The sequence below is a fragment of the Sorex araneus genome, chromosome 2 (genome assembly GCF_027595985.1).
Source record: "Sorex araneus isolate mSorAra2 chromosome 2, mSorAra2.pri, whole genome shotgun sequence".
Lineage (NCBI taxonomy): Eukaryota > Metazoa > Chordata > Mammalia > Eulipotyphla > Soricidae > Sorex > Sorex araneus.
The window spans coordinates 239,769,518-239,795,211 of record NC_073303.1 but is presented as its reverse complement, the minus strand read 5'-3'; the positions used below and the strand labels follow the sequence as shown (position 1 = coordinate 239,795,211).

Genomic DNA, 25,694 nt, shown 5'->3' with positions numbered 1-25,694 from the left:
TTTGACCAATTGGACGTCCTGGATCCTGCTAGCAGCCAATCAGAATACGCTTGGTCTCTGACCATGCTGATTGGCCTCAGGAAGAGCATGTGACTCATCCTGGGCCAATAAGGATTGACCTTCGGGTTTTGCTGCCTCCATCAGTAACACTCTTCCCCCTCCTTCTCACCCAATGTCTTCACTGTGCCACTTGAACAGGTCAAACTCAGGCAATAAATCTTGGGGATAGAATTCCCTTACCAAGATTTATGTCCTTCCACGATCTCAGAAAGAAAGAAAGAAAAGGAAGGAAGGAAGGAAGGAAGGAAGGAAGGAAGGAAGGAAGGAAGGAAGGAAGGAAGGAAGGAAGGAAGGAAGGAAGGAAGGAAGGAAGGGTGAGAGAAAGAGAGAAAGGAAGAAAGAAAGAAAGAAAGAAAGAAAGAAAGAAAGAAAGAAAGAAAGAAAGAAAGAAAGAAAGAAAGAAAGAAAGAAAGAAAGAAAGAAAAGAAAAAAAAGCAAGAGAAAGAGAGAAAGAAAGAACCCCCCCCCTTGCTATAGCGACAAAGAGATCCATTTCAGAGAGCTCCAGGACCCCAGACCTCAAACTCCAAACAAATCATCTTCACAGAAACCCATCCTCAGCCGCCTTATTGCAGGCAGGTGGTGGGGGTTGGCTCCCTACTAGCTCGCCAATGATCACTATTGATTGATTTGCTCCATCCTCTGCCCTCCTGGCCTGGATGTGAGTGAGAAAGGGCTGGGTCAGACTGGGTAAGGCTAGTCCAGATGGATGAAGCCTGCCCACACTGCCGGAAGTCAGCTCAGATACAGCAACTAGGACCATGTGAAGATAACCCGAGCCCAAGGGTGCAGGCTGGCCCACAGAGGACCAGGCTAGCCCTCTGCAGAAGAGACTTGTCTGGTCAAGAAGTTGGTTGGCCGGGGCTGGAGTGATAGCACAGCGGGTAGGGCGTTTGCCTTGCACGCGGCTGACCCGGGTTCGATCCCCGGCATCCCATATGGTCCCCCAGCACCGCCGGGGGTGGTTCCTGAGTGCAAAGCCAGGAGTAACCCCTGAGCATCGCTGGGTGTGACCCAAAAAGCAAAAAAAAAAAAAAAAAAAAAAAAAAGAAGTTGGTTGGCCTAGGGCAAAACCCCCTCCACTTTTCCTAGCAGGGTGGGGGTTTGCAACTTATACTTGCCCCATCTTCCAGCTCTTCCCTCAAGCCTTATGTGCTCAGACTCACCCAAACAATGACGTCCGTTATCAGAGAGGACAAAGCCCGGTGGGCAGAGGCACTGGAAACTGCCCCGGCTGTTGGTGCAGGTTCCAAAGAGACAGGGATTGGGCTCTTCCGAGCACTCATCAACGTCTGCATGGGCAGGAACACAAGTTGCATGGGGGCATGAGCAAGAACCCCACAAGTTGGGGGGCCATGGCCTGGGCCATCAGGAGAAGGGAGGGTAGGGGCCCCTAGGACCCCAGAGGCTGAATTCGATGGGGAATCTTTTGTAGAAGGTGATCTGCAGGGTAGGGGGCCCGGCCAAGGCATGTTTATCCTTGGAGATTAAATATGAATGACGTTCTCTGAGACTGAATGGAGTTGGCTCATTTATACTACACTCCCCAGGGGAGAACAGAGCAGAGATTGCCCCCCCACCCCCAGAAAAAACTGTACCAAAAGGGCTGTAGTGATACGACCGCAGGGAGGCACCAGTCTTGCATGCAGGCGACCTGGGTTTAATCCCCAGCAGCCCATAAGGTCACCCAAGCCCCACTAGCAGTAATCCTTGAGTCAGGAGTAACCCCTGAGCACTGCTGGGTGCAACCCCCAAACCAAAATAAATAAGTCACTCCATAAACAACAGTGTCTGGCAGCTGAAAAAGGTAATACAGGAACTGAGTCACCAACCCTGAACTTGATTCAAATCTCTGGTATCACACTGGGTTCCCCAAGACCTCCAGGGGTGGAACAGCCAGCTAGGACTAACCCCCGAGCATCCCTGGGCATGCACCCCCAGCCCCAAATACAAAACCAAAAAAGATAAATTCACAATAGTGCCTGGAGCTTCCGTGGGCTCTGTGTAAATACATCTTGACCTTCCCATAAGACCTGCTGACATTCCCATTTGACAGACGGGGAAAGAGAGGCCCAGAGGCACCTTGGTGGCTCCTGAGCTGAGAGGTGGAGCCTCACCGAGGCAGCGGTCATTCTGCTCCCGGAAGCCAGGCGGGCAGATACAGTGGAAGGAACCCTGGATATTCTGGCAGGTCCCTGGCCAGCAGATCCCCGCCAGGCGGAGACATTCGTTGATGTCTAAGGAAAAGAGAAGGAGGGTCCCATGTGATGGCTGAGGGGGGGCAGAATTTTGGGTCCAGCAACAGGGACATCCAGAGAAAGACATCATCTGGGGTGCTGATTAGACTATAGGTGGTGTCCAGGGTTGTCAAAAGGGAATAGTGGGGCTGGAGCGATAGCACAGTGGGTAGGGCATTTGCCTTGCACGTGGCCGACCCGGGTTTGATTCCCAGCATTCCATATGGTCTCCCAAATACTGCCAGAAGTAATTCCTGAGTGAAGAACCAGGAGTAACCCCTGAGCATGTCTGGGTGTGACCCCCCCTCAAAAAATAAAGCAAAAAAAAAAGGGAATAGCAGCCAAGATCTTAATTTCCACTTGCTTGCAGACCCCCTTTTGTGGGGGGGTCCACATCCGACAGTACTCAGGGCACACTCCTGGCTCTGTGCTCAGGGATCACTCCTGGTGGGCTCAGGGTACCCTATGGGGTGGTAGGGATCGAACCCAGGTCAGCCACATGCAAGGTACATCCCTTCTCCAAAGCACTATGACTCCAGCCCCTTGCATAAATATCACGAATGGTCCAGGCTTGGGTCGGCGCACCCCAAGGGATAACTGAGCAGGAATTTGAACCTAAGAGGCATCCAATAGTATTAAAATCTGAAAAGAGGGCTGGAGCAACAGCACAGCGGGTAGGGCATTTGCCTTGCACGCAGCCAACCCAGGTTCAATTCCCAGCATCCCATATGGTCCCCTGAGCACCGCCAGGAGTTAATTCCTGAGTGCAGAGCCAGGGGATTGACCCCTGTGCATCGCCAGGTGTGACCCAAAAAACAAAAAAAATCTGAAAAGAAACCAAAAATTAACATTCCCCTCCTGCTACCCAAGGAAGAAAAAAAAATACAGAGAAGCAGAATAGACGATACAACATCTATGAAATATAGAGGTCAGAGCTACAGAACAGCAGGGAGGTCCCTCTGGACTAGCATTCAATTCCCAGAACCCCAGAGTGTCCCTCGAGCACTGCCAGGAGTCATTCCTGAACACAGAGCCAGGAGTCAGCCCTGAGCACTACCGGATGTGGCCCCCAAACCCAACCCAACCAAATATATCTGAAAGAGAGTCCAGTGCTCTTCAACCAGACACGACTTAGGACAACATAACCCCTGCTCCAAAGAGAAGTCTCTGCAGACCATCCCTGATTCGAGATAAATACTGAGGGAATAGCAGCAACCATCTGGTATAACTGTCTTTGGGGATGGAGTTAGATATTAATCACAAATGGATGTCAGAGATTTCTCAGCCGGTGAGAAATAAGATCCATTTCAAAAGAACCAAATAGAGGCTGGAGAGAGTACAGCAGGCAGGACACTTGCCTTGCATGTGGTTGACCTGGATTCGGTCCCCGGCATTGAATTATGATTCCCCCAAACTCCACCAGGAGTGACCCCTGAGCATAGAGTTGTGAGATAGCCCTGAGCACTGCCAGGCACGCACCCCCCTCAACAAAGACTTAAAACAGAGACCACGGAAAAAGGGAAAAAGGGCTGGAGCAATAGCAAAGCAGGTAGGGCGTTTGCCTTGCACACAGCCGACCCGGGTTTGATTCCCAGCATCCCATATGGTCCCCTGAGCACCGCCAGGAGTAATTCCTGAGTTTAAAGCCAGGAGGTAACCCCTATGCATTTCCGGTGTGACCCAAAAAAGAAAACAAAAAAAAGGAAAGAAAAAGGGAAAAGATGGAGCTCAGGCTTTGCATGGGGGAGGCCTGGGTTCAATCCCCAGCATCGCATGGTCCTTGAGCACTGAGCTGGGAGTAGCTTCTGAGCATCACTCCAGGGGTATGGCTCAAAGACAAAACAAAATATGCACACTGACCGAAAAGTTAGGACAGGGAATGAAGAGGGGGGAGGGGTGGGAAAGAGCTAATTCTGATCTCCCATCTATTGTAAAAACAGGATCTCTGAGTTAGATTCTTTTTTTTTTTTTTTTTTTGCATTTTGGGTCACACCTGGCAATGCACAGTAACTCTTGGATAAGAGTTACTCCTGGCTCTCCACTCAGGAATCACTCCTGGCAGTGCTCAGGGGACCATAAGGGATGCTGGGAATTGAACCCGGGTCAGCCACGTGCAAGGCAAACGCCCTACCCACTGTGCTATTGCTCCAGCCCCTCTGAGTTAGATTCTTGCAGTATGCAAAGGAGAACAGTAAGAACAGTAAAGAGACATGCGGAGCGAGGGGTCGGAGCCATAGCTCAACAGGAAAGACGTTTGCCTGACACGCCGCTGACCCGGGTTCAATCCCCGACATCCCATGGGGTCCCCCGAGCCTGGAGTGATCCCTGAGCACAGAGCCAGGAGTCAGCCCTGAGCACCACCACGTACGCTCACTCCCAAAAAAGAAGAGAGAAGAGAAGCAAAGCAAGGAAATGTGGGGTGCCTTCTGTGTCCCGTTCTTAGCCCTGAACCTCTGCCTCAGAGGACTGTGAGCGACAGAGTCTGATCAGGCTGGGAGCAGGGGACTGGAGGGAAACGGGTTCCTGGGTGCATCTCGGGCCCAGGAAACAGAGGAGGAGAGGAGGGAGGGGAGGGCCCGCGCTCACCTGCACAGACGAGCGTGTCCTCCAAAAGGTGGTAGCCAGGCCGGCACTCGCACTGGAAGCTGCCAAAGGTGTTGGCACAGACGCCTCCCCGGCACAACTCCGGCAGCTTCTGGCACTCGTCAATGTCTGCCAGGAAGTGGGGGGGGGTGTTAGGAAAAGCCAAAGCAAACAGAGGACTCAGGGGTCCCCCATACCCGTTCTGGGCTCGTATGGAGGGTGTCTGGAAGAGCCAGTTCTGCTTTTTATTGTTTTTTTGTGCCACTCCCGGGCTTCCTCCTGGCTCTGCGCTCAGGGATCACTCCTGGTGGGCTTGGGGACTATATGGGGGTGCCAGACCCGGGTCAGCCGAATGCAGGGCAAATGCCCTCCCTGCTGTCCGCCCTCTCCAGCCCCACGTCCTGTTTGGATAAGAATAATCAAGCACTGGACCAGAGCGATATTACAGCGGGGAGGGCGTTTGCCTTGCATGTGGCCAATTCGGGTTCGATCCCCAGCATCCCATAGGGTCCCCTGAGCACTGCCAGGAGTGACCCCTGAGTGCAGAGCCAGGAATAACCCCTGAGCATCGCCAGGTGTGACCCCAAAAGCCAAAATAATAATAAAGGGAGAGAATCGATAGAAAGTCCCACCCCTGAATCTCAAGGGCACCACCAACCCTCCTGAATTGTCCCAGGGGTCCCCTGGAGTTGGTGTGGCCCGTTCTGTGGAACACTGTGCTAGACTAACAAAGTAGCAGGTGAAAAAAGAGAGAGATGAAAGTAAAGGTGGGGGTGGTGTGAAAACCTTCATCATAAGCCAAAGGCACACTTGGATCTGACACTGGCCTCCAGGTCTGTGTGAGCGCGAGCGTGTGTGTGTGCGTGCATGTGTGCGCATGTGTGTGCATGTGTGTGTGTGTGTATGTGTAACTCAGAGACGGGAAACTGATCAGGGGCTCCGTGGGGACTCACCTTCCAGAATGAACGTGACAGGGTGGGGCCGGAAGCCCATTCCGCCGGGACACAGGGTCCGGTGCTCAGCTGCAAGAGAGGCAGGTACCATGAGGGGCTCTGGGGACACTAAGGTAAAACCCCAGGGCTCAGGGCTCGGGGGCCCTCAAGAAGAGGGTCCTGTCTCCCTCTGCCACCACTCTATCCTTGAATCCTCACCTTCTTAGGGCCAGGAAAGCTGGACCATGCCTGGGGTTATGCCTCAGGCCTTCACACCTGCTGTTCTGTTCCCCTTTGTCACTCATCATTCCCTTAACTCTACCTGGGAGACTCCTATTCATGCTTCAAAACCCCACCCAGACACACACACACACACACACACACACACCACTGAGGAGGTGGGCAGGTGTCTTTTTCAAGCCTTTTGGTTTTGCTTTTGTGCTACACTCAGCAGTGTTCATGGATTACTCCTGACTCTGCACTCAGGAATTACTCCTGGCAGTGCTCAGGGCACTCTACAGGATGCTGGGGATCAAACCCAGGTCAGCCGTCATGTGCAAGACAAATGCCCTCTCCCTGTCCTATTGCTCCGGCCCTACCTGTCTCAGCCTTTGTTGTTCCCTACTGTCAGACATCCTTTCCCTTACTTTGCCTGGAAAACTCCTATTCATCCTTCAAAACACCATTCAAATGTTTCACTCATAGCACAGTGGGTAGGGCGTTTGCCTTGCACACAGCCGACCCAGATTCAATTCCCAGCATCCCATAGGGTCCCCCGAGCACTGCCAGGAGTAATTCCTGAGTTGCAGAGCCAGGAGTAACCCCTGAGCATCGCTGGGTGTGACCCATAAAGCAAAAAAATTAAAAAAAATAAAATGTTTCACTCTGGGAACCTTCCCTCCCATGCCTATCTCCTGAGCTGCCCCCCCCCCCCCGCCTCTTAGACCCGTGGATAGTGAGCTTACTGCCCCAGTGCCCGGAGCACTGACTCCTCGGTCCCCGCTCCAGCACAGGGCCTGGAGCAGCCCTCTGTGTTTGCTGAGCCGCTGAGTGAGCGAGCAGGAAGGCAGAGAGGCCTGCGCAGGAAGGGCGGGAGCGGGGCCAGAGCACCAGCGAGAAGGGCCCCTTTGCCCCTTCCAGTTCCCAGCTGGCCTGGTCCAGGCTCAGTGTCCCCCCACCCCCACCCCAACGCCCAGACTCACTGGTGTTGGCCACCGGGCACGGCTCACAGGGGCTGCCCCAGGCCCCGCCCAGGGAGCAGCAGCACGTCCCCCTGGGGACAGCGGCCCCGAGCTCAGCGCCACAGGACCAGTCCCCGTCCCCTCGGGGCAGTAGGTCCAGGTAACAGGTTCCCAGCCGGGCATCTGCGCGGGCAGAAACGGACAATCAGCAGCCAGCGGCGGGATGGCACGGGTGCAAGTGGGTGTGAGCATGTGAGTGTGTGTGAATGGTTGTATGTGTGAGTGTATGAGTGTGAGTCTGAGTGTGTGTATGTGAGTGTGTGAGTGTGTGTTTGTGAGTGTGTGTGTATATTTGAGGGTGTGTGTGAGCATGTGAATGTGTGGGTCTTTGTGAGTGTGGTTTGAGTGTGGGTGTGTGAATGGGGGTATATGTGAGCATGTGAGTGTGTAAACGGGTGTTCGGGCATACGTGTGTGCACACATGCCTCAGGGGAATGACTTCGTGTGCATCTGTATGTGTAGGGGGCAGCTGTGTGGGTTGCATGCACGCGTGCACTGCCTGGAAAACTGTTCTTCGAATCCCCACTCAGCGTGTGTGGGACTGTGAGGGCATGCGCGCCCCAAGTGTCTGCCTGTGTGCCTCAGCCTGTGCGTGGGTCTGTGGACATGTCTGAAATGTGTGTAAGGCTGTGTCTGTGTGCATGCCTCTGTCTGTGTCTGTTTTTGTGCATGTGGGTTCATGGATATGTGCATATGTTTGCAAGTGTCTGCAACATGTGTGTATACATATGTGTGTGAATGTGTTCGCAGATGTGCATGGACTGCATGTGTCAGTGTGCATGTATAATGTGTGTGCGTGCACTTGTATATTCATGTGTGCACACATGTATTCACGACGTGTTCACAGACATGTGTACAAGTGTTCATGATATGTGCATGTGTATATTCATGGGCACGTGTGCATGTGTGTTGATAGACATGTGTATTCATGGACATGTGTATGTATGTTGATGGACATATGGATGTACACTTGTCCCCATCTGTGGGGTGCAGAACCCAGGTCAGCCCCAGCCGCACCCACTGCCGGTTCTGCTCTCAGCCCCCATCCAAGGATGAAGCCCCGTCTCACCCCGGCAGGCCCGCTGGCCCTCCGTGCGTTCAAATCCTGGATCACACTTGCAGCGGAAGCCACCGGGGACATTAAGGCACTGCCCATGGGTGCAGACGTCCTCGTCCTCGGCACATTCATCCCTGTCTGAGGGTCCCCGGGGGGCAGAGGGCTGGGGCCAGAAGGCCAGGACCACGAGGTGGGCAGGTGGAACCCCCAGAACTTCCCAGACACCCAGGGTCACAGGCAAGAAGTGCTAAGAACCCAGCGCCTGGGTCAGGAGCAAGAGCACTGTGGGGAGCACACTGATCTTGCACACGGCCAACCCAGGTTCAATCCTTGGCATCCCATACGGTCCTCTGAGCACTGCTGGGTGTGGCCCAAAAATTCTCCCAAAGGGGGTGCGAGACACAGTACAGGGGCGGGAGCCTGCCTTGCACGTGGCTGATCCAGGTTCAATCACCGGCACCCCGCAGGACACCCCAGAGGCTCTGCTAGGAGTCGCCCTGAGCACAGAGCCAGGAGTCAGCCCTGAGCACAGAGCTGAGAGTCAGCGCTGAGCACAGAGCCAGAAGTCGACACTGATCACAGCTGGATGTGGCTCCCAAACCCTCCCAAACCCCAAAACTAAATCAGATGGTTCCAAGCAGAAGGACAGAGGGGTGTCCGAGGAATGGCAGGGGACGGGGGTGGGGGAGAAGGGTGCGGCAGACTCGGCCTATGGACAGGCAGAGGGTCAGCTTGAACCTGGAAAGCCACGGACCGCCACCGCAGGCAACCCCTGGCCCCCAACTCCCTGCGGCCTCCCAACAGGCGCACCTCGGCAGGAGAGGCCATTCCCCAGGAAGCCAGGCCGGCAGGCGCAGCGGTAAGATCCAGGGGTGTTGAGGCAGCGAGCATGCGCGCTGCACCGGGGCACGGGGTCAGCACACTCGTCCAGATCTACGGGGGTGTAGAGACAGGACCGTGGGGGCGGCAGAGCCCCCCGACATCACCCCGAGCCAGCCCCCATGGGGATAGGGACCCCCCCAACAGCTGCCTGTGTCCGGCACTCACCATGGCACGTGTGACCATCTCCCCTCCAGCCTGGCAGGCAGCGGCAGCGGAAGCTCCCAGGGACATTGAGGCAGGCCGCGTGGGGGTCACAGCGGGGTCCCCCAAGCTCACATTCATCCACGTCTGGAAGGTGGGGACTCAGTGACAGCAGTGGTGGGGCCCAAAGAGAGATGACGATGCAGCACCCCCCAACCCATCAAGGCAACAGAAACAGGGTTTCAAGGGTAGCATGGGGGTAACTGGGCAGGAGTAGGGGAGGGAGTGAGGATCCCCAGAGGGCCCAGAAATGAACTTTTGCCTTACCCAGGGCCCAGGAGACGCCCTCCTACCCCAAGCCCCACAGGTGTGAAGCCCAGTAGCAGAAGGGAATGGACTGAAATAACAGCATGCAAGACTTAGGAGAGATGTTCCAAGCAACTATGCTGGGGGCGAAAAAGATGGTTCAGTGGTTAGGGCCACTTGCCTTACATGCATAGGAACCTGAATTCTCTCCCAGGTATGGCATGACCCCCTGCCTCTAGGCACTGCTGGGTATGACCCTGGAGGCACTCGAGCACCGCCAAGCCCTCAAGCACCACGTCAATGGGTGAAGCATTGAAACCATGGCCCTGTTGGCTGATATATACTGGTGGAGTTCTCGTCCTCCTGAGCATGGCTTTGGGGAGACACTCCAGGGAGGAAAAAATTTGGGCTGGAGCAATAGTTGCAGCGGGGAGGGAGTTTGCCTTGTACATGGCTGACCAGGTTCGATTCCCAGCATCCCATAGGGTCCCCCAAGCACTTCCAGGATTAATTTCTGAGCACAGAGTAAGGAGTAACCCCTGAGCACCGCTGAGTGTGGCCCAAAGCCAAACCAATGTGAAGAGGGAGTGGAAGGCCATGAAGGCGGCTGAGAGGGCACAGTGCAGGCGGGAGCCCCAGGTTCCAGGCCCCAAACTACGGGGTCCCCTGAGCACTGCTTGGTGTGACCCTTCCCCCACTGGCCCCCAAATATTAAGTAGAAGTAAGTTAACGCTGGGGCCAGAGATATAGTATAGCAGGAAGGGCGTTTGCCTTGCATGCAGCTGACGCAGGTTCGATCAATGACCCCTTAGAGTCTCCCCAGGCTCTGCCTGAGTGATTCCTGAGTGCAGAGCCAGGAGGCAGCCCTGAGCATCACCGAAGGGCACAAAAACCAAAAAAGAAAGAGAGAAAAAAGCAGAGAGAGAGAAATAAAGAGAGAGAAAGAAAAAAGAAAGGAAGAAAGAAAGAAAGAAAGAAAGAAAGAAAGAAAGAAAGAAAGAAAGAAAGAAAGAAAGAAAGAAAGAAAGAAAGAAAGAGAGAAAGAAAGAAAGAAAGAGAAAAAGAGAGAAAGGAAAGAAAGAAAGAAAGAGAGAGAGAGAGAAAAAGAGAGAAAGAGAAAAAGAGAGAAAGGAAAGAAAGAAGGAAGGAAGGAGAAAGAGAGAGAAAGAAAGAAAGAAAGAAAGAAAGAAAGAAAGAAAGAAAGAAAGAAAGAAAGAAAGAAAGAAAGAGAGAGAGAAAGAAAGTGAGAAAGAGAGAGAGAAAGATGGGGGCTGGAGCCACAGTGCAGCGGGTAGGGCGTTTGCCTTGCATGCAGCTGACCCGGGTTCGATTCCCAGCATCCCCTAGGCTCCCCTGAGCACCGCCAGGAGTAATTCCTGAGTGCATGAGCCAGGAGTAACCCCTGTGCATCGCTGGGTGTGACCCAAAAAGAAAAAAAAAAGAAAGAAAAAGAGAGAGGGAAAGAAAGAAAAAGGGAGAGAAAGAAAGAAAGGAAGAAAGAAAGAAAGAAAGAAAGAAAGAAAGAAAGAAAGAAAGAAAGAAAGAAAGAAAGAAAGAAAGAAAGAAAGAAAGAAAGAAAGAAAGAAAGAAAGAGAAAGAAAGTCTCTCTGAAACATCATCAAATGGGTCAGAGCAATAGCCCAGCAGGGAGGGCATTAACTTTGCACAGGGCTGGCCCGGGTTCAATCCCTGACACCCCAGAGGGGTCCCCTAAGCAGTGCCAGGAGTGATTCCTAAATTCAGATCCAGGAGTCAGCCCTGAGAACTGCCAGGTGTGAGACCCACAAAAAAGAAGAGACCCTCGGCACCATCTTGCCACATTCAACAGAGAAGAGGCCAGGCAGTCTGGTGAGCAACGCCGCCGGAGAAATGCTCCGGACCCGAATCCAGGCCAACAACACCGGGGATCCAGACGGAGGAGGTACAGCAGGTACACCTTCTCCAGATGGAGCCCTGGCGACACTGAGCAGCAACTAAAACGGCTCCGGGTTGCGGGACTGGAACACATCTGAGCTGCACGGCCGCTAATGCGGCCGCACGACCTTTTCTAAAAACTGAAAACATACAATCTTTTAATGGAAAACCAATTATCAAATGCTTCCTTAGTAGGGCTGTCTTTCTTGGGGGGAAACTCCAACAACAATAGTGAGTTTTGTTTTGCAACATGGAACATAATCAAGGTAAAGAGAAAATGAAGTGAAATTCATCAATTATACAGTTGGGGGTGGGGGGCGGGGGCGGGGGGTATACTGGGGATTTTGGTGGTGGAATATGGGCACTGGTGAAGGGATGGTGTTTGAATATTGTATAACTGAGACATAAACCTGAAAACTTTGTAACTTTCCACATGGTGATATAATAAAAATTTAAAAAAAAAAGAAGAAGAAGAAGAAGAAAAGGAGATGAAGAAGAGAAAAAAAAATCACCAAGCTTGCATACTGCTGCAGGTAACTGGGGGTCTCCATGGATCCCCAACAGGTATTTGCTTGTTGCAAACCCCAAGGTGGAGCAGAGTCCCAGAAACGCCCCCCCTCTCCAGTCCTCCGTGCGGGGGACCCTCAAGCTCACCGGTGCAGCCCACAGCCCCGCGCCTGACGCTGTAACCCAGCGGGCAGTGGCAGACAAAGGACCCCTTTGTGTTCTCACAGGCCCCCTGGAGGCAAATGTGGGGGTTCAGCTCACAATCATTCACGTCTGAAGAAGGAATGGGAAGGAGCTTGTGAAGGTGGGCTCCCCTCAGCTCCCCCCCCCACCTCAAGCAGGGAGCTGAGGGCTGTGAATTCAGCCTTGGCTGGCTCCAAACGTGTCACCAGGTCTGCACCCGCATCCCCCCCGAGATAGGGCATTCCTGAAGGGTGAGGGCTGGCAGAACTCAGTCGTGCCAACCTCTTGCTCGGGGAATTTAAACCAGAAAGTTCGGAAGATCCTGCTGCCTTTATTTATTTGGATTTGGGGGCTACACCTGGCAGTGCTCAGAGTTAATGCCTGGCTCCATGCTCTGGGATGAATCATGGGGACTCCTAGGAGGTGCCAGGGTCTGAACTGGAGTCGGCCTCGTGCAAGCAGTGTCAGATGTACATTGTGCAAATCTAGAACTTCTCTATTTTTTTTTTTTTTGCTTTGTGTGTCACACCCGGCGATGCTCAGAGGTTACTCCTGGCTCTGCACTCAGGAATTACTCCTGGCAATGCTCAGGGGACCATACGGGATGCCTGGGATTGCATCCGGGTCAGCCGTGTGCAAGGCAAACGCCCTATACGCTGTACTATCGCTCCAGCCCCTAGAACTTTTCTTTGGGGGGAGGCACACTGCCAACTTTTATTTGGGGTTCCGCGTCAACACCCCTTGCTCTGCGGGCACTGCCCTTGGCTGCACCCGTTGTAAGCCCTGATTTGAGGCCAGAAAGGTAAGACAGGGCTGAAGGCATTTGTCTGGCAAGCTGCCCAATTAGTTTCTTTTTTTTTTTTTTTCGGAGGGGGTGCAGTAGCTCAAGGGTTACTCCTGGCTCTGCACTCAGGAATTACTCCTGGTGGTGGCTGGGGGACCCTATGGGGTGCTGGTGATCGAACTGGGGTTGTGCAAGGCAAGTGCCCTCTGAGCACAGAGCCAGGAGTCAGCTCTGAGCACTGCTGGCCGCGGCCCAAACTTGCCCCACCAAAATCGAAGACAGCAAATAAGAAAATGCCACGCCCAGCTGCCGTGGGCTTATTTCTTTTTTTCATTTTCTTGCGGGGGCACAAAGGACCCTCACCCCACCATCCTTCCCTGGAGTCCCCCTTGTCCTCACCCACACAGGCTCTGGCGTCCGGCGTGGCCCTGAACCCCACCGGGCAGAGACAGCGGTGGGCGCCGGGCGAGTTGGCGCACTGACCCCCATCACAGATCCCGGGGGTCTCCGCACACTCGTCCACGTCTAGCGGGAGAGAGATAGCAGCAAGGGGGCGGGGCTGCAGGCAGGGAAGGGACCACCGTTCCCCCAGGCCACCCCCTAAGGCCCAGCTCGGGCTGGGGGGAGGGATGGAGAGCGGAGGGACCCAGGAGGAGGTGATTTGTGGGAGTGGACCCAGGATGGGGTGCGCGGGGGGGGGGGGGGCGCTCTGAGGGACCTGCGGGGGAGGAGACCCTTCTCACCCACACAGCCCTGGCGGTCGGGGGTGCTCCGAAAGCCCACGGGGCACGTGCAGTGATAGGTGCCGACGACGTTGACACAGTGGCCGTGGGGACACAGGTCCAAGCTCTCGGCGCACTCGTCCACGTCTGGAATAGGGGCGCACAAGGCTGCTGCAGGGGTGCAGGGGAAGGGCGGGGTCCGCATCTGCCCCCGTGGCCCCGCCCCAACATATGGGGCCGTATGCACTAGGATGCACGCACCCCTGCACGCGTGCACCCGCCCACCCATGCACACGTGCACTCATTCACCGGCGAACCCACGCATGCGCACAACCATTCACAGCACACCCATTTAGGAGTGCACCCACCCATTCACGGGGTCATCCACGCATGTGCACACTCACTCATGCACGCGCGCATCCATTCACGGGCACACCCAGCCACCCATGCACTCACACAACTATTCATGGGAGCACCTATGCATGCATGCGCGAGCACACACACACATGCACCCGCCCCTTCTGTTCACACGTCCGTGCAGAGGGCATTTGCACACGGACACCCCAAGCCCTGGTGCCTCCCTCTGCTCTATGCGCTCAGATGCACAAGTCCTCAGGTGCTGCCAGACCAAACGCAATCATGCACCTCCCATGCCCATGTGCCAGCCCGGACCCCACCCTCTCCCACTCACCCTGACAGGCAGAGTGCCCCACTGTCAGCGAGTGTCCTGGGGGGCACAGGCAGGAGAAACTCCCGGCCGTGTTCAGGCAAGAGCCCGCCTGGCACAGCTGGGGGTCCCGGGCACACTCATCCACATCTGGGTGGGGGGGGGCAGGAGAGGTGGGCGGAGGGGAGGGGGTTGTTCAGGGTGGGAGAGAGAATGGGGGAGAGACGCAGCCAGGGAGAGAAAAGATAGAGAGGAGATGGGGAGAGAGAAGGAAAAACATAGGGGAGAGAGAGGGAAGGGGAAAAGAAAGAAGGGAAAGAAAGATGGGAGAGAGGAGAGATAAATGAGAGAGAAGGAAAGGGAAAGATAAATGATGGGAAAGAGGGAGAGAGAGAGGGAAGGAGAGAGAGGGAGAGGGAGAAAGAGGTGGATAGAGGAAAGAAGGGGACAGGGGAGAGAGGGAGAAGGGGAAGGGGGGCTGAGGCAACGTTCATGTCTCTAGCACCCATCCCTCCCCCAAAGCCAGACCTGGATCTTTTTCTCTCTTGCTCTGGGGTTGCTCTGAGTCTCGGGGCCTCAATGACCTTAGGGAGCTGAGTTCAGGTGAATCAGGGCCCCTCGAGGTCTGAGGAAGCCCCCCACCCTCCGCGTGTCTAGGGAGTAAGCAGGAAGGCAAGGTGCCAGGCCAACAGGTGGGGAGCAGATCTGCGGCCCCCCAACACTCCACACTCATGTCTCCTCCCGACCTGGCTCATCCCAGGGTCCCAGCTTCTGTGCCCAGCAATTTCCTCTCACACCCCCTACCCCAGGATCTTTGCACAAGCCTTTACCCTGGATGCTGCTCCCCACCATGGCCCCCTGGGGGTGGGGTTCACCTACCCACACAGCGGTTCTCCAGTGCCAAGCTGCTCTCGTAGCCGGGTGGACATTGGCACTCAAAGCTGCCCGGGGTGTTGTGACAGGTGCCCGGGCCGCAGAGCTCAGGGGAGATGCGGCATTCATCAATGTCTGCAGAGAGAAGGGGTGCAGGGCCTGGCCTCCACATCTATATGAGGTGCCGGGGATCCAACTGGGGCAGCCTCACGCAAGGCGGTGCCCTCCCCAATGCACTATTTCGGGGGGGCGTTGCTCAAGACTGACTCTTGGCTCTGTACTCAGGAATTCCTCCTAGCGGGTTTGGGGGACGCTATGGGATGCCGGGGATGGAACCTGGGTTGGGTGTGTACAAGACAAAGGCTCTCCCCGCGGTACTACGAGGCTCACACGCAGAGCCCAGAGACAGGCTTCACTTCCCGCACCCCCGACTCTTCGTACCCCAGTACTGTGTGGAGCTGGGCGGGGAGTGCGGCTGGGACGCCGTTGAGGGGCGTGGGTGGGCTGGTGTTAGGAATCAGTGGGTGTCATGCGGCCTCCCGGGCGATAGGGGGTGCTCGCGCGCTGCATCAGCGGAGGCCCCTGAGCACCTGCCCAGCAGGGGGCGCCCTCCCCTCCCCACAACTCACCTATGCATTGCCCCCCGACGCCCTGCGTGTAGCCTGCGTGGCACTCGCAACGGTAGCTGGAGGGCGTCGGCAGGCAGCGCCCGTGCACACACAGGTTTGCCAAGTGCAGGCAGATGTCCAAGGTCTGATTCAGCGTGGCTGTGCCTGGGGAGGGGGTGGGGTGCCCCAGGGCCCGTGAGCCTGGTGTGACACCCCCGCCCCATCTCTCCCTCCCATCTCTTGGCACCTCTCTGAGGCAGCCAGGATCCCGCCTCCGTCAGCCAGGATCACTCCTAGCAGTGCTCTGGGGACCCAATGGGGCCCCGGGGATTGAACCCGGGTTGGCCCCGTGCCAGACCGGAGTCCTCCCGGTCTGTCCTGTTGCTCTGGCCCAGCCAGGTTCTCGTGCTTCAACCTCTGGGATCTGTTTCTAATTCTGAGCTACTTAGTCAGGGTGAAACACCCCCCTCCCCCCCACACACACACATCCCCACCGCTGGGGATGTAGAAAGACACACAAACACACCCCAACCCAGCTCTAAGCCCCTGCCCTGGGGCCGGGTGGTATGGTGGGCAGGATGTGCCAACATAGAGATGGGCCAGCCCACAGGAGCCCCAGGAACCTCACCAGGAGTGATCCCTGAGCACAAAGCCAGGAGTCAGCCCGCCAGGTGTGGCCCCAAAATAAAAAATAATGATAATAGGGGCTGGAGCGATAGCACAGTGGAGAGGGCATTTGCCTCGCACGTCGGCCAACCTGGGTTTGATCCCTGGCACCGCATATAGTCCCCTGAGCACCGCTAGGAGTTATTCCTGAGTGCAGAGCCAAGAGTAATCCCTGAGCATCGCCGAGTGTGACCCAAAAAGTAAAATAGGGGCTGGTGCAATAGCACAGCGGGTAGGGCGTTTGCCTTGCATGTGGCCAACCCGGGTTCAATTCCCAGCATCCCATATGGTCCCCTGAGCACCGCTAGGAGTAATTCCTGAGTGCAGAGCCAGGTGTGACCCCTGTGCATCGCTGGGTGTGACCCAAAAAGCCAAAAAAAGTAAAATAATAATAATGATGATGATGATGATGATGATGATGATGACAGTAAACTCCTGTGCTGAGCCCAGATCCCTATCACAGGTCAAAGAGACACAGAGCTGGTACCCCGGTGTTAGAACCCCTACTCAGAGCCCAGACTCTTCGCATCCCCAACGTCCCCCACTCCCGATCCCTGAGAATGTTCTCAGGACTTTCACCCCAGGCGAAAGCCCTGGGGACTCTCCTCTCAAACCCTCCAATCTCACCTACGTGCGTCCCGTCCAGACCCATGCTAGGAACCGCTCGCTCAGCGCCTGGCGGTTCCTGCGGTGTAGACCTGAGGCCAGGACCCGAGGCACCGGATGCGAAGCCAGGGAGGGGCCCCTGAGCACACAGTCTCAGGGACTCGGCTGTGAGGGAGGAAGCAGGGTTTGAGGCTGAGCCCCAGTGGCACAGCGGGGTTAGGGGGTGGAAGGGGAGGCAGCCCAGGCCACTCACCAGAACCCTGGGCAGGACACAACTCTGGGCGGGATCCGGCTGCCCAGCACCTGCCTCGCTCACAGCAGCAGCCCCCGCGGCTGTAGCGCTCGGTGGTGGCTCCTGCGCACCGGCCCCCAACCAGCGCCAAGTAGCAGGTGCCAGCAGGGTGGTCTGCATGGATGTGGTGTGGTGGTGGGAGGGAAGGGTGAGGCGGGCCAGCTCCAGACCCGGGTTCTCATTCCAGTTTCTCCTGCCCTGCCGGCAGGCCAGGTCTCCTGGCTACCCCGTGCCTCAGTGTCCCCAGGAACAAAGTCGGGGTGCTCAGAGCACCTCCGAATATGCTCTGAATGTGTTGAACCGGCTCGAAGCGTCCTTGTCTGGCTTTCAGTTTCCTTCTCTCAAACACAGGATGTTGGGGGGATGTGTGATCTTAAAAAATCCTTGGGCTAGGACCGGAGCGATAGCACAGCAGGTAGGGCATCTGCCTTGCACACATCCGACCTGGGTTCGATCCCTGGCATCCCATATGGTCCCCTGAGCACCACCGGGAGTAATTCCAGAGTACAGAGCCAGGAGTAACCCCTGCGCATCGCTAGGTGTGACCCAAAAAGCAAAAAGAAAAACTCTTTGGGGGACCGCGGGCAAAGTGACTCAGTGGCAAAGTGCCTGCCTTGCGTGCCTTTGATCTGAGTTCCATCCCCAGCACTGCAGAACATGAGCCTTTGGGGCAGGGTGTGTATCGAGAGGTAATTTTAAGACACTTGTCTAGCGTGCACAGTCAGCCCCAGCGTCAATCCCGTGCACTGCATATGCTCCTGGGAGCACCGCCAAGGGTCACTCCTGAGCACGGCGCCAGGGATGGCCCCTGAGAACCGCTGGGTGTGGCCCTAACCTCCCCCACCCAAAAAATCTGGAGATGGTTTAGTGGCCAGAAGTCCCATTTCCAATGCTGCACATTCTGCTATACGAGACCCTCATGTACCCGCACCCCAAGCTGGACACCCCAAAAGAAAGAAAGAAAAAGAGAGCCCAAAAATGCAGAGGTGGGAGGGCTTCAGAGGGCTGCACGGGACCGCAGGTGGCACACACTCTACCCTAGGCCCGCCCCTCCACGACCCCCTAGAGGCTCCCCCGGCTCACCCAGGCAGCGGGTTCCGTCCTGGCTGGTGGCGAACCCCAGGGGGCAGGAGCACACGTAGCTCCCCACCGTGTTGATGCAGCGGCCCCCGGAGCAGAGGCCGGGCACCCCGGCACACTCGTCCACGTCTGCCGGACCCGAGAGTCCCGTCAGTGGGAGGAGCCGCGGCTGCGGGCCACGCCCCCCAACACACCCCACTCACCCTGGCAGGCGCCCGTGTGAATGTTGGGAATGAAGCCCCGGCGGCAGGGGTGCGGCTGCGCAGGACACCACTCACAGGGCAGGCCCCAGGCGCGCCCCACGGTGGCACAGCAAAGCGCTTTGGTGTACATGAGGCCGGGCAGCTGGTGCTGGCAGCCTTGGGGGCCCATCTGGCTAAAGCAGGGTCCGGTCCGGTAGTCTGGGGTGGGGGAGGGGGTTGGGGGGTAGAGGGGCATAGAGGTAGGTCTATCAGGTAGCTGGTCTCCAAGGCTGCCCCCAAATTAGAATCTTCTACAAGTCCCTGCCTGCAGCCTCAGCTTGGAACTCGCCCTCTACTCTTTCTCAGCCTCCCTCTGCCAACAAGTCTTAGAGCTTATGCTATTTCCCTGCTTGACTTAAACGAATTCCTATTCACCCTTCAAAACCCTTTCCCTCCAATCCATTCCCCAACCCACTTCCAAGAGAAAGGTCAGGATCTCCAAGGCCCCAAACGGAGCAGATCAAGAGACCCTCCCCCCTTCCCCACTGCCTCAGGCCCTCCGTCTCTTCTGGCCTAAGCAGGGGACCCACCCATGGACATAAAGGCCCATCTTGAAGAGTTTGCCTCACACTGAGCACACATGTGGCCCTGGCAAGTGTCCGAGATGTTGAGCAAAAGCCCCAACATCTGTCCAGATACTCTAGAACCATCCCCCTCCTCCTCTTCCTTGGGCCCAAAGTAACAGAGTCAGCCCCCACCCCAACTCCGACTGCCACCCACTGTCTGATTGGGGATTTCTGGATTCCAGGCTCCAGTGGGTCTAATCAAGGGGCTTGCCCAGGGCCAAGTGAAACCCCTCCTGGAAGCAGCAGCCAAAGCTGCCCCCCCCATGACCCCACTTCCCCAGGAACCAGACCTTGGGTGAAGGCGGGGCTCCCTTAAACCCCAGCGCACCCGCAGGTGGCACCATCTTCCTAAGTCAAGGCGGGCTTCCCAGAATCTGGCCCGATTCTCCACAGAACTTGCCTTAGTACCCAGCCCCACCTCAACTGGGAGGTTTTACTACCCTGGATCATTTTGTCCATTTTGTCATGTGTGTGGTCCAGCTCATGAACCTCTCCTCATCCTTTCCTCCAGGAAGCCCTCCCTGATGCCTTCCCTGACACAGATGGCTTCCTTGCCCTTCGCAGCAGCAGAAAGGAGGCAAGGGAACCTGGGAGAGCCTGGCTGCCCCTCTGTGCCCCGCTCCCTGCCCTCCCCCGGCTCCCCTCCCCACCCTGGGCTCCTAACCTCTCTCACACTGTGGCCCCATGAAGCCATATACACAGGCACAGAGGCCGGGTCCGATGCAGCGACCCCCATTGTGGCAGCCACGGTCACACACGGCTGTGAAGGGAGAGAGAAGCTGACTCTGGGGTCCCACCAGCCATTGAGGGGATGGGAGGGGGAGGGGGAATGACACCAGCCATTTTTTATCCACACCCAGAGATCCTCAGGGCTGACTCCTGGCTCTGTATTCAGGATGTACTCTTGGTGGTGCTCGGGAAGTCCTATGGGATGCCGGGGATTGAACCCAGGTTGGCTACGTGCAAGGCAAGCGCCCTCCCCACTGAACTACTGTTCCAGCCGCAGCAATTTTTAGGGGTTTTTTTGGGGGGGGAATCTACACCCAGCAGTGCTCAGGGCTGACCCTTGGCACTCAGGATTCATTCCTGGCAGTGCTGGGGGAACCTATAGGGTACCAGGAATCAAACCTGGGTCAGCCACATGCAAAGCAAACGCCTTCCCCACTGTAGTCCCAGAAACCCCATACTCTGGCCAAGATGCAGAGAAGCGGGCAGGGACAGAGGCGATGAAGGAGTTGTTCTAATCCCCAAGCTGAAGATGCTGAACCCTTCAGTGGGGGAGTGGCAGCAGAGACCCCTCCCAGACACATCAGACACACCAGACAAACACACGCACACACGTGCACACACGTGCACACATGCACGTGTACATGCATGTATACACGTGCGTGGATATGCACACATGCATATGCACAAACACGCATCATATATGCACACAGCACACATATGCACACATGCACGCATGGACACGCACACACCCAAAAACATGCACGCGCACACACCCCACACGCGCGCGCACACACACACACACACACACACACACACACTTTCTAATCCTGGTTCAGAGGCGCCAGGAGCCGGGTACTCACGCTGTCCACAGGCGGTGCCCGTGTAGCCCCAAGGGCACAGGCAAGTGTCTCCTCTACAGCTGCCTCCATTCATGCAGCTCACCCTGCACCCCAACCCTGAGGAGGGGGAAGAGGGGTGCACAATGGGCTGCGGACACCCCCAGACGCCCACATACAGTCCCCTCAGCTCCCGGTTATTTTCATTTGTTTGGGGGCCAAGCTGGGAAGTGCTGTTATTCCTGGCCCTGCACTCAGGAATGACTCCGGGCGGGGTCCAGGGGGGCCCTATGGGATGCCAGGGACTGAACCCCAGATGGCCGCGTGCAAGGCCAGCGCCCTCCCCGATGTTTTCCTGCTCCAGCCCCAAGCTTCCAGTTCCTCAGCAGAACCAGCCTGGACCCCCTGTCGCCTCCAACCTTCCCCCTCACCCCCCTCCTCACCTCTTCCAGCCACTCACCTGGGCTCACCCCGCAGCTGGGGGCGAGCTGCCCACTGGCGCAGACACAGATGTTGGGGCGGGAGCAGAAACCCGGGCCGCAGGCGTGTCTACAGACGGCTGGCATGGGCACAGGGCGTTACCATCAGAGCCAGGAACCCCGACAGTGCCAGGGCCGCCCCGACCCTGCAGTCCGAACCCAGGAGAAGGGGATCTCTGGGTCAGAGCCGCGGCCGGGGCATGGTGGGTAGAAGCTGGAGGGACCTGCAGGGGGGTGCTGGCTGTGGGGTAGGGGGTGAGGGCTCCCCTAGGGCATGGAGTGAGAGAGCAGAGTGGGAAATGCAGAGACTGAGAGAGATACCGATGGAGAGAAAAAGACAGACAGGATAGGTCAGACGCCCAAGGGGAGGGAGACTGCCCTGCACGCGGCTGGCCCGAGTTCGATCCCTGGCATCCTATAGGGTCCCCTGAGCCTTGCCAGAGTCATTCCTGAGTGCAGAGCCAGGAGTTCCCTTGAGCACCGCTGGATGTGGCTCAACAGAGAGAGAGAAATAGACAGAGAGAGAGAGAGAGAGAGAGAGAGAGAGAGAAGGGGGGGAGAGGATAAGACATAGACAGATCCAAGGGCAGTCAGAACCAGCCAGGAGCCAGGTTGGAAGACAAAGGAAACGGACTAGGTAAGTTGAACCGGGGCCTGAAGTCCCCACCCCCCTCATCCCCAGATCAGTGCACCTGTATCCTCCACCCCTAAGTGCTCCCCCCCTTCCCGCCATGCCCCCCAAGGCTGAGCCTCGCGTCTCCCGCCTGCACCACCTCCCGCGCCCAGTAGGTGGCAGCACTCACGCACGACGCACTGGTGCCCTCCCGGCCTTGTCCGCCAGCCCGGACAGCAGTAGGGGTGGACCCGTGAGCCGCACACGTTGGGCCTTGGGTGGGGGGGCAGAAACAGGGCTGGTGAGCTTCCGGCCCGGCCGGGCATCCCCTGGACTGCTGAGACAGGACCACCCGGCCCCACCCCGCCCTGCTCACACTACAAGGTACCACGCACCCCTGCAGGAGGCCGGGGCCGCCACGCCTGAGCACACGTCCGGGACCCGCAGGCTCCAGGGCCCCGTCCCAGAGGCCCTGCACACCCACCATGCACCCCAGGGCCATCCAGGCCAGCAGGCGCCGAGCCGGAGAACCCCGGGCCATGGCGGGGTGGGGGTGGGGGCCACCAGTCCTCGCCAAGCACTGTCCTTTGAGAATCAAGACCTTGGACGGCAGGAGGAGGAAGCAAAATGAACTCCAGCAGAACCCCTTGGCCACGGGACACTCTCTGGAGAATCCAGCCAGGGTTGGCTGGGCCGCAGGAGCAGTCAGGGGGTGCTTCCTGGAGGAGGTGAGATGGCACAGAGACAGAGTTCGTTAGTCAGCTGGGGCGCAGAAAGCAGAAGGGGCAGAAGAACCAGGGGCAGAACTTTGGCTTCAAGGTCACAGGTGATGGAGTGTCTCTATTTTATTGTTATTGGTATTTTGGTTTGGGCCACACCCTAGAAGTTCTGGAACAGAACTCAGGGCTTCTTGCTATGCACCCCCAGTTTCAAGTTCTTTGTTTTCATTTGGCGGCGGGATGGGGCGGTTTGAGCCACATCCTACAATGCTCAGATTCACTTCTGGCTCTGCACTCAGGAATTACTCCTGGCAGTGCTTGAAGGACCCAATGGGGTGCCAGGGATCAAATCTGGGTTGGCTGCGTGCATGGCAAGTGCCCTCCCTGCTGTCCTATCACTCTGGCCCCAGAAAATTGTTTGGGGGCCACACCCCGCAGTGCTCAGGGCTGACAGTGTTCAGCGCTCAGGGATCACTCCTGGAGGTCTCAAGGAGACCCTATGGGGTGCTGGGGTTCAAACCTGGGTCGGCTGCGTGCAAGGCAAGCGCCCTCCCCACTGTCCTAAGACTCCAGCCCTGTCCTGTAATTTCCAGATGTATTTGGTCCTGTGGACGCTATCCAGGGCTTCCCGCATGTAAGCAGAAAGTCTGTCAGAGACCTTTGAATTATTTGATTTCTGGGCCCTCAGGGCTTACTCCTGGCTCTGAGCTCAGGAATCATTTCTGGCAGTGCTCAGGGGTCTTATGGAATGCCGAGGATGGAGCCGGGGTCAGGGGCGTGCAAGGCAAACGCCCTCCCCGCTGTCCTGTCGCTAGGCAACAAGGACTCAAGGCTGACTCCTCGCGTCCCAGAGGAACGCGAGGGCAGGGTCCAGGGAGCAGAAGAGGGACCAGGGGTGGCTCCAAAAGAGCAAACCAGCAGGCATTGGAGAGCAGAAGACAAATGGGGGAGGCATTAAGGGGACTCCCCAGAATGGAGTCAGGACCAGGGCGTGGGGAAGGGCCACGCCCACTGCACAGGTGTGCAACCTAAGGCCCTTCCCGGGGGCCGCGGCTGGGAGGCAAACGGAAGCCTCCGTAGGGTGAGGGGTGGCGGAGAGGGGAAGCGCGACCCTCCACAAACACCACCCAGGGGATGGCTGCTTCTCTCCAGCACCGGAAAAGCGAGAGTGAAGGAAAGCCCCTCCCGAGGGGGGGAGCAGGGGGGGACGGCAGGATGCTGTGCGGACCCTTTCTGGGCCGTGGGAAGGCAGCAGCGCCAGACGAGGATCTCCAGAGAAGCGAAAGACTCGCCTCCTTGCAGAGGGGCGGGGCGGGGGGTGTCAGCGAGCCCGGCTCGAGAATGACACCCCCCCATTCGCTTCCAAAGGGCCCCCCGACGCGTCTGCGCGCTCCAAGCAGCTGCAAGTGTGCGCGCGTTCCCCGAGCCCACCGTGGGGGTGGGGTGGGGAGGGTGGGGAAGGGGGTGGTCTCGGGGCCAGGTGGGGGCGGGGGGTGGTCTCCGCCCCGGCCCACCACGCCCCGGAATCTGTCGAATGAATGAGCGGGGCTGGCGCGCTCGGCGCGGACGGGCTGGGCGGGAGCCTGGAGCGGCCGCGGGGCGGGGTGGGGGGCGGGGAGTGAGGGGTGGGGTGGGGCGGACGACGGGGGAACGCGAGCCCCTCACCCCCCAGCCCCGGGGCCGCCCCACGCTCGCGGCTCCGCCCTCACCTGTGCCTGCGGGACCCGGGGTGACCCGCGTGCGCCCCGGGTGGGACCCTCCTCCGGCCCGGGCGCCGGGTCCTCGCGTCCCCCCTCGGACTCGGGAGAGGGCGGGGGGCTGGGCCCGGGGCTGCTGGCTGCAAACAAAGGGCTCCCCTCCCCCCACGCTCCTGCCCACGTGTCCCCGCGCCCACCCCGCGCCGCGCGCCCCGCCCGGGCTCCAGCCTTTCACCGACCTGCCTTGCGGCCGCGCGCGGGGATCCGCGGGGGCGGGTGGGGTTCGGGGGAGACCCCCGGAACGGCCCCCGGGGCGGGATCGCGGAGTCGCCGAGCCCCGCCGCCTTCCCAGGCGAGAGCTGCCACTCGGGGGGAGTTGGGGGGCGGGAGGAGCTGGGGGGGTGGAGGGCGCGTCCCGCACCTCGAGCTCCGGGGGCGGGGGCCCGGGGGGCTCCGTTCCCGGGCTGGGGGAGGGGCTGCTGCTGGGGGAGGGCCTGGGGCTCCCGGGGAAGCTCCGAGGGGCGCGGAGCAGTGGGCGGAGGGGGCCGAGCTCAGAGCTGAGGCGCGGGATGAAACTTGGGGGGCGCGATTTCTCCTCTACACGGAGAGCCGGGGAGTGAGCCCCAACTGCCCTCGGAATCGGGCCCTTCTGGAAGAGTCTGTCCGGGAAGGGTCCTGGGGCTCACCTGGGAGGCCCTTTTACACCCCCCCAACCCCCACCCCCATCCCTGGGACTAGGAGAGAGAATTCCCGGGTGACGCATGAAACACACCTGGCCTCTGGCGCCTGGATTTTTCTCTCGTTAAACTAAGACCTGGAGGTCTTCAAAAACCGCAGGCAAAATATCTGAGCAAAGATGCATTTGCTGGGACCTGTCCACACTTTCCGTCTGACGGTCAGGACTCAGAAGGGCCTGGCGCTCCGCCACTGCTCATTCTCTTACCTGGCCTCCATGGTGGGCTGCAGAATTTGCACCCCACCTCTGGCCTTTACAGACCAAAAGAACATTTCTAGGTTTCGAACCCCACCCCAAACCCTGTTTTCCACCTTGGAAAATTAACACCACCTGTCACCCCTCAGAGGCAGGGATCACCACACACACCCACATACACACACACACAGAGTCCTGGAAGCTGTCCCTGTGTAGTTACTCAGCAAGCTCCTATGCATTCTACAAAGCCCAGTACAAATAGCCCCTCCTCACCCCCAAAGTGTTCATTTATTTTATCAGTTTCCCAAAGCTATACATATACACATATACATATATATATATATATATATATATATATATATATAGTTGTGACTGATTAATATGTTGAGTTAATATTCACTGGGTGCTTACATGCCTGGCTGGGAATTAAGAGTTTCACTCACATTATCTCTTGCTGATTTCAAAAGAAATAAAACACTCCTGTCGAATAGGGCAGAGGCTAGGACTCCCCAAGCACCACCAAGTACAGCCCTGGAGAGCC

General features: G+C 57.5%; 1 protein-coding gene across 1 annotated transcript in view; it reads right to left on the bottom strand.

Moving 5' to 3' along the window:
• The window catches only part of FBN3 (fibrillin 3), a 37,360-nt gene extending 15,013 nt beyond the window's left edge, over positions 1-22,347 (bottom strand). Inside the window, 21 exon segments of the mRNA XM_055124693.1 lie at positions 1,227-1,352; positions 2,178-2,297; positions 4,884-5,009; positions 5,834-5,902; positions 7,015-7,176; positions 8,921-9,043; positions 9,158-9,280; positions 13,227-13,352; positions 13,571-13,696; positions 14,241-14,366; positions 15,096-15,224; positions 15,719-15,862; positions 16,991-17,134; positions 17,223-17,375; positions 18,345-18,539; positions 18,542-18,742; positions 19,814-19,909; positions 20,739-20,834; positions 21,175-21,273; positions 21,997-22,079; positions 22,202-22,347. Coding sequence (XP_054980668.1) covers positions 1,227-1,352; positions 2,178-2,297; positions 4,884-5,009; positions 5,834-5,902; positions 7,015-7,176; positions 8,921-9,043; positions 9,158-9,280; positions 13,227-13,352; positions 13,571-13,696; positions 14,241-14,366; positions 15,096-15,224; positions 15,719-15,862; positions 16,991-17,134; positions 17,223-17,375; positions 18,345-18,539; positions 18,542-18,742; positions 19,814-19,909; positions 20,739-20,834; positions 21,175-21,273; positions 21,997-22,079; positions 22,202-22,347 — 2,713 coding nt within the window.
• Positions 22,348-25,694: the final 3,347 nt, after the last annotated feature.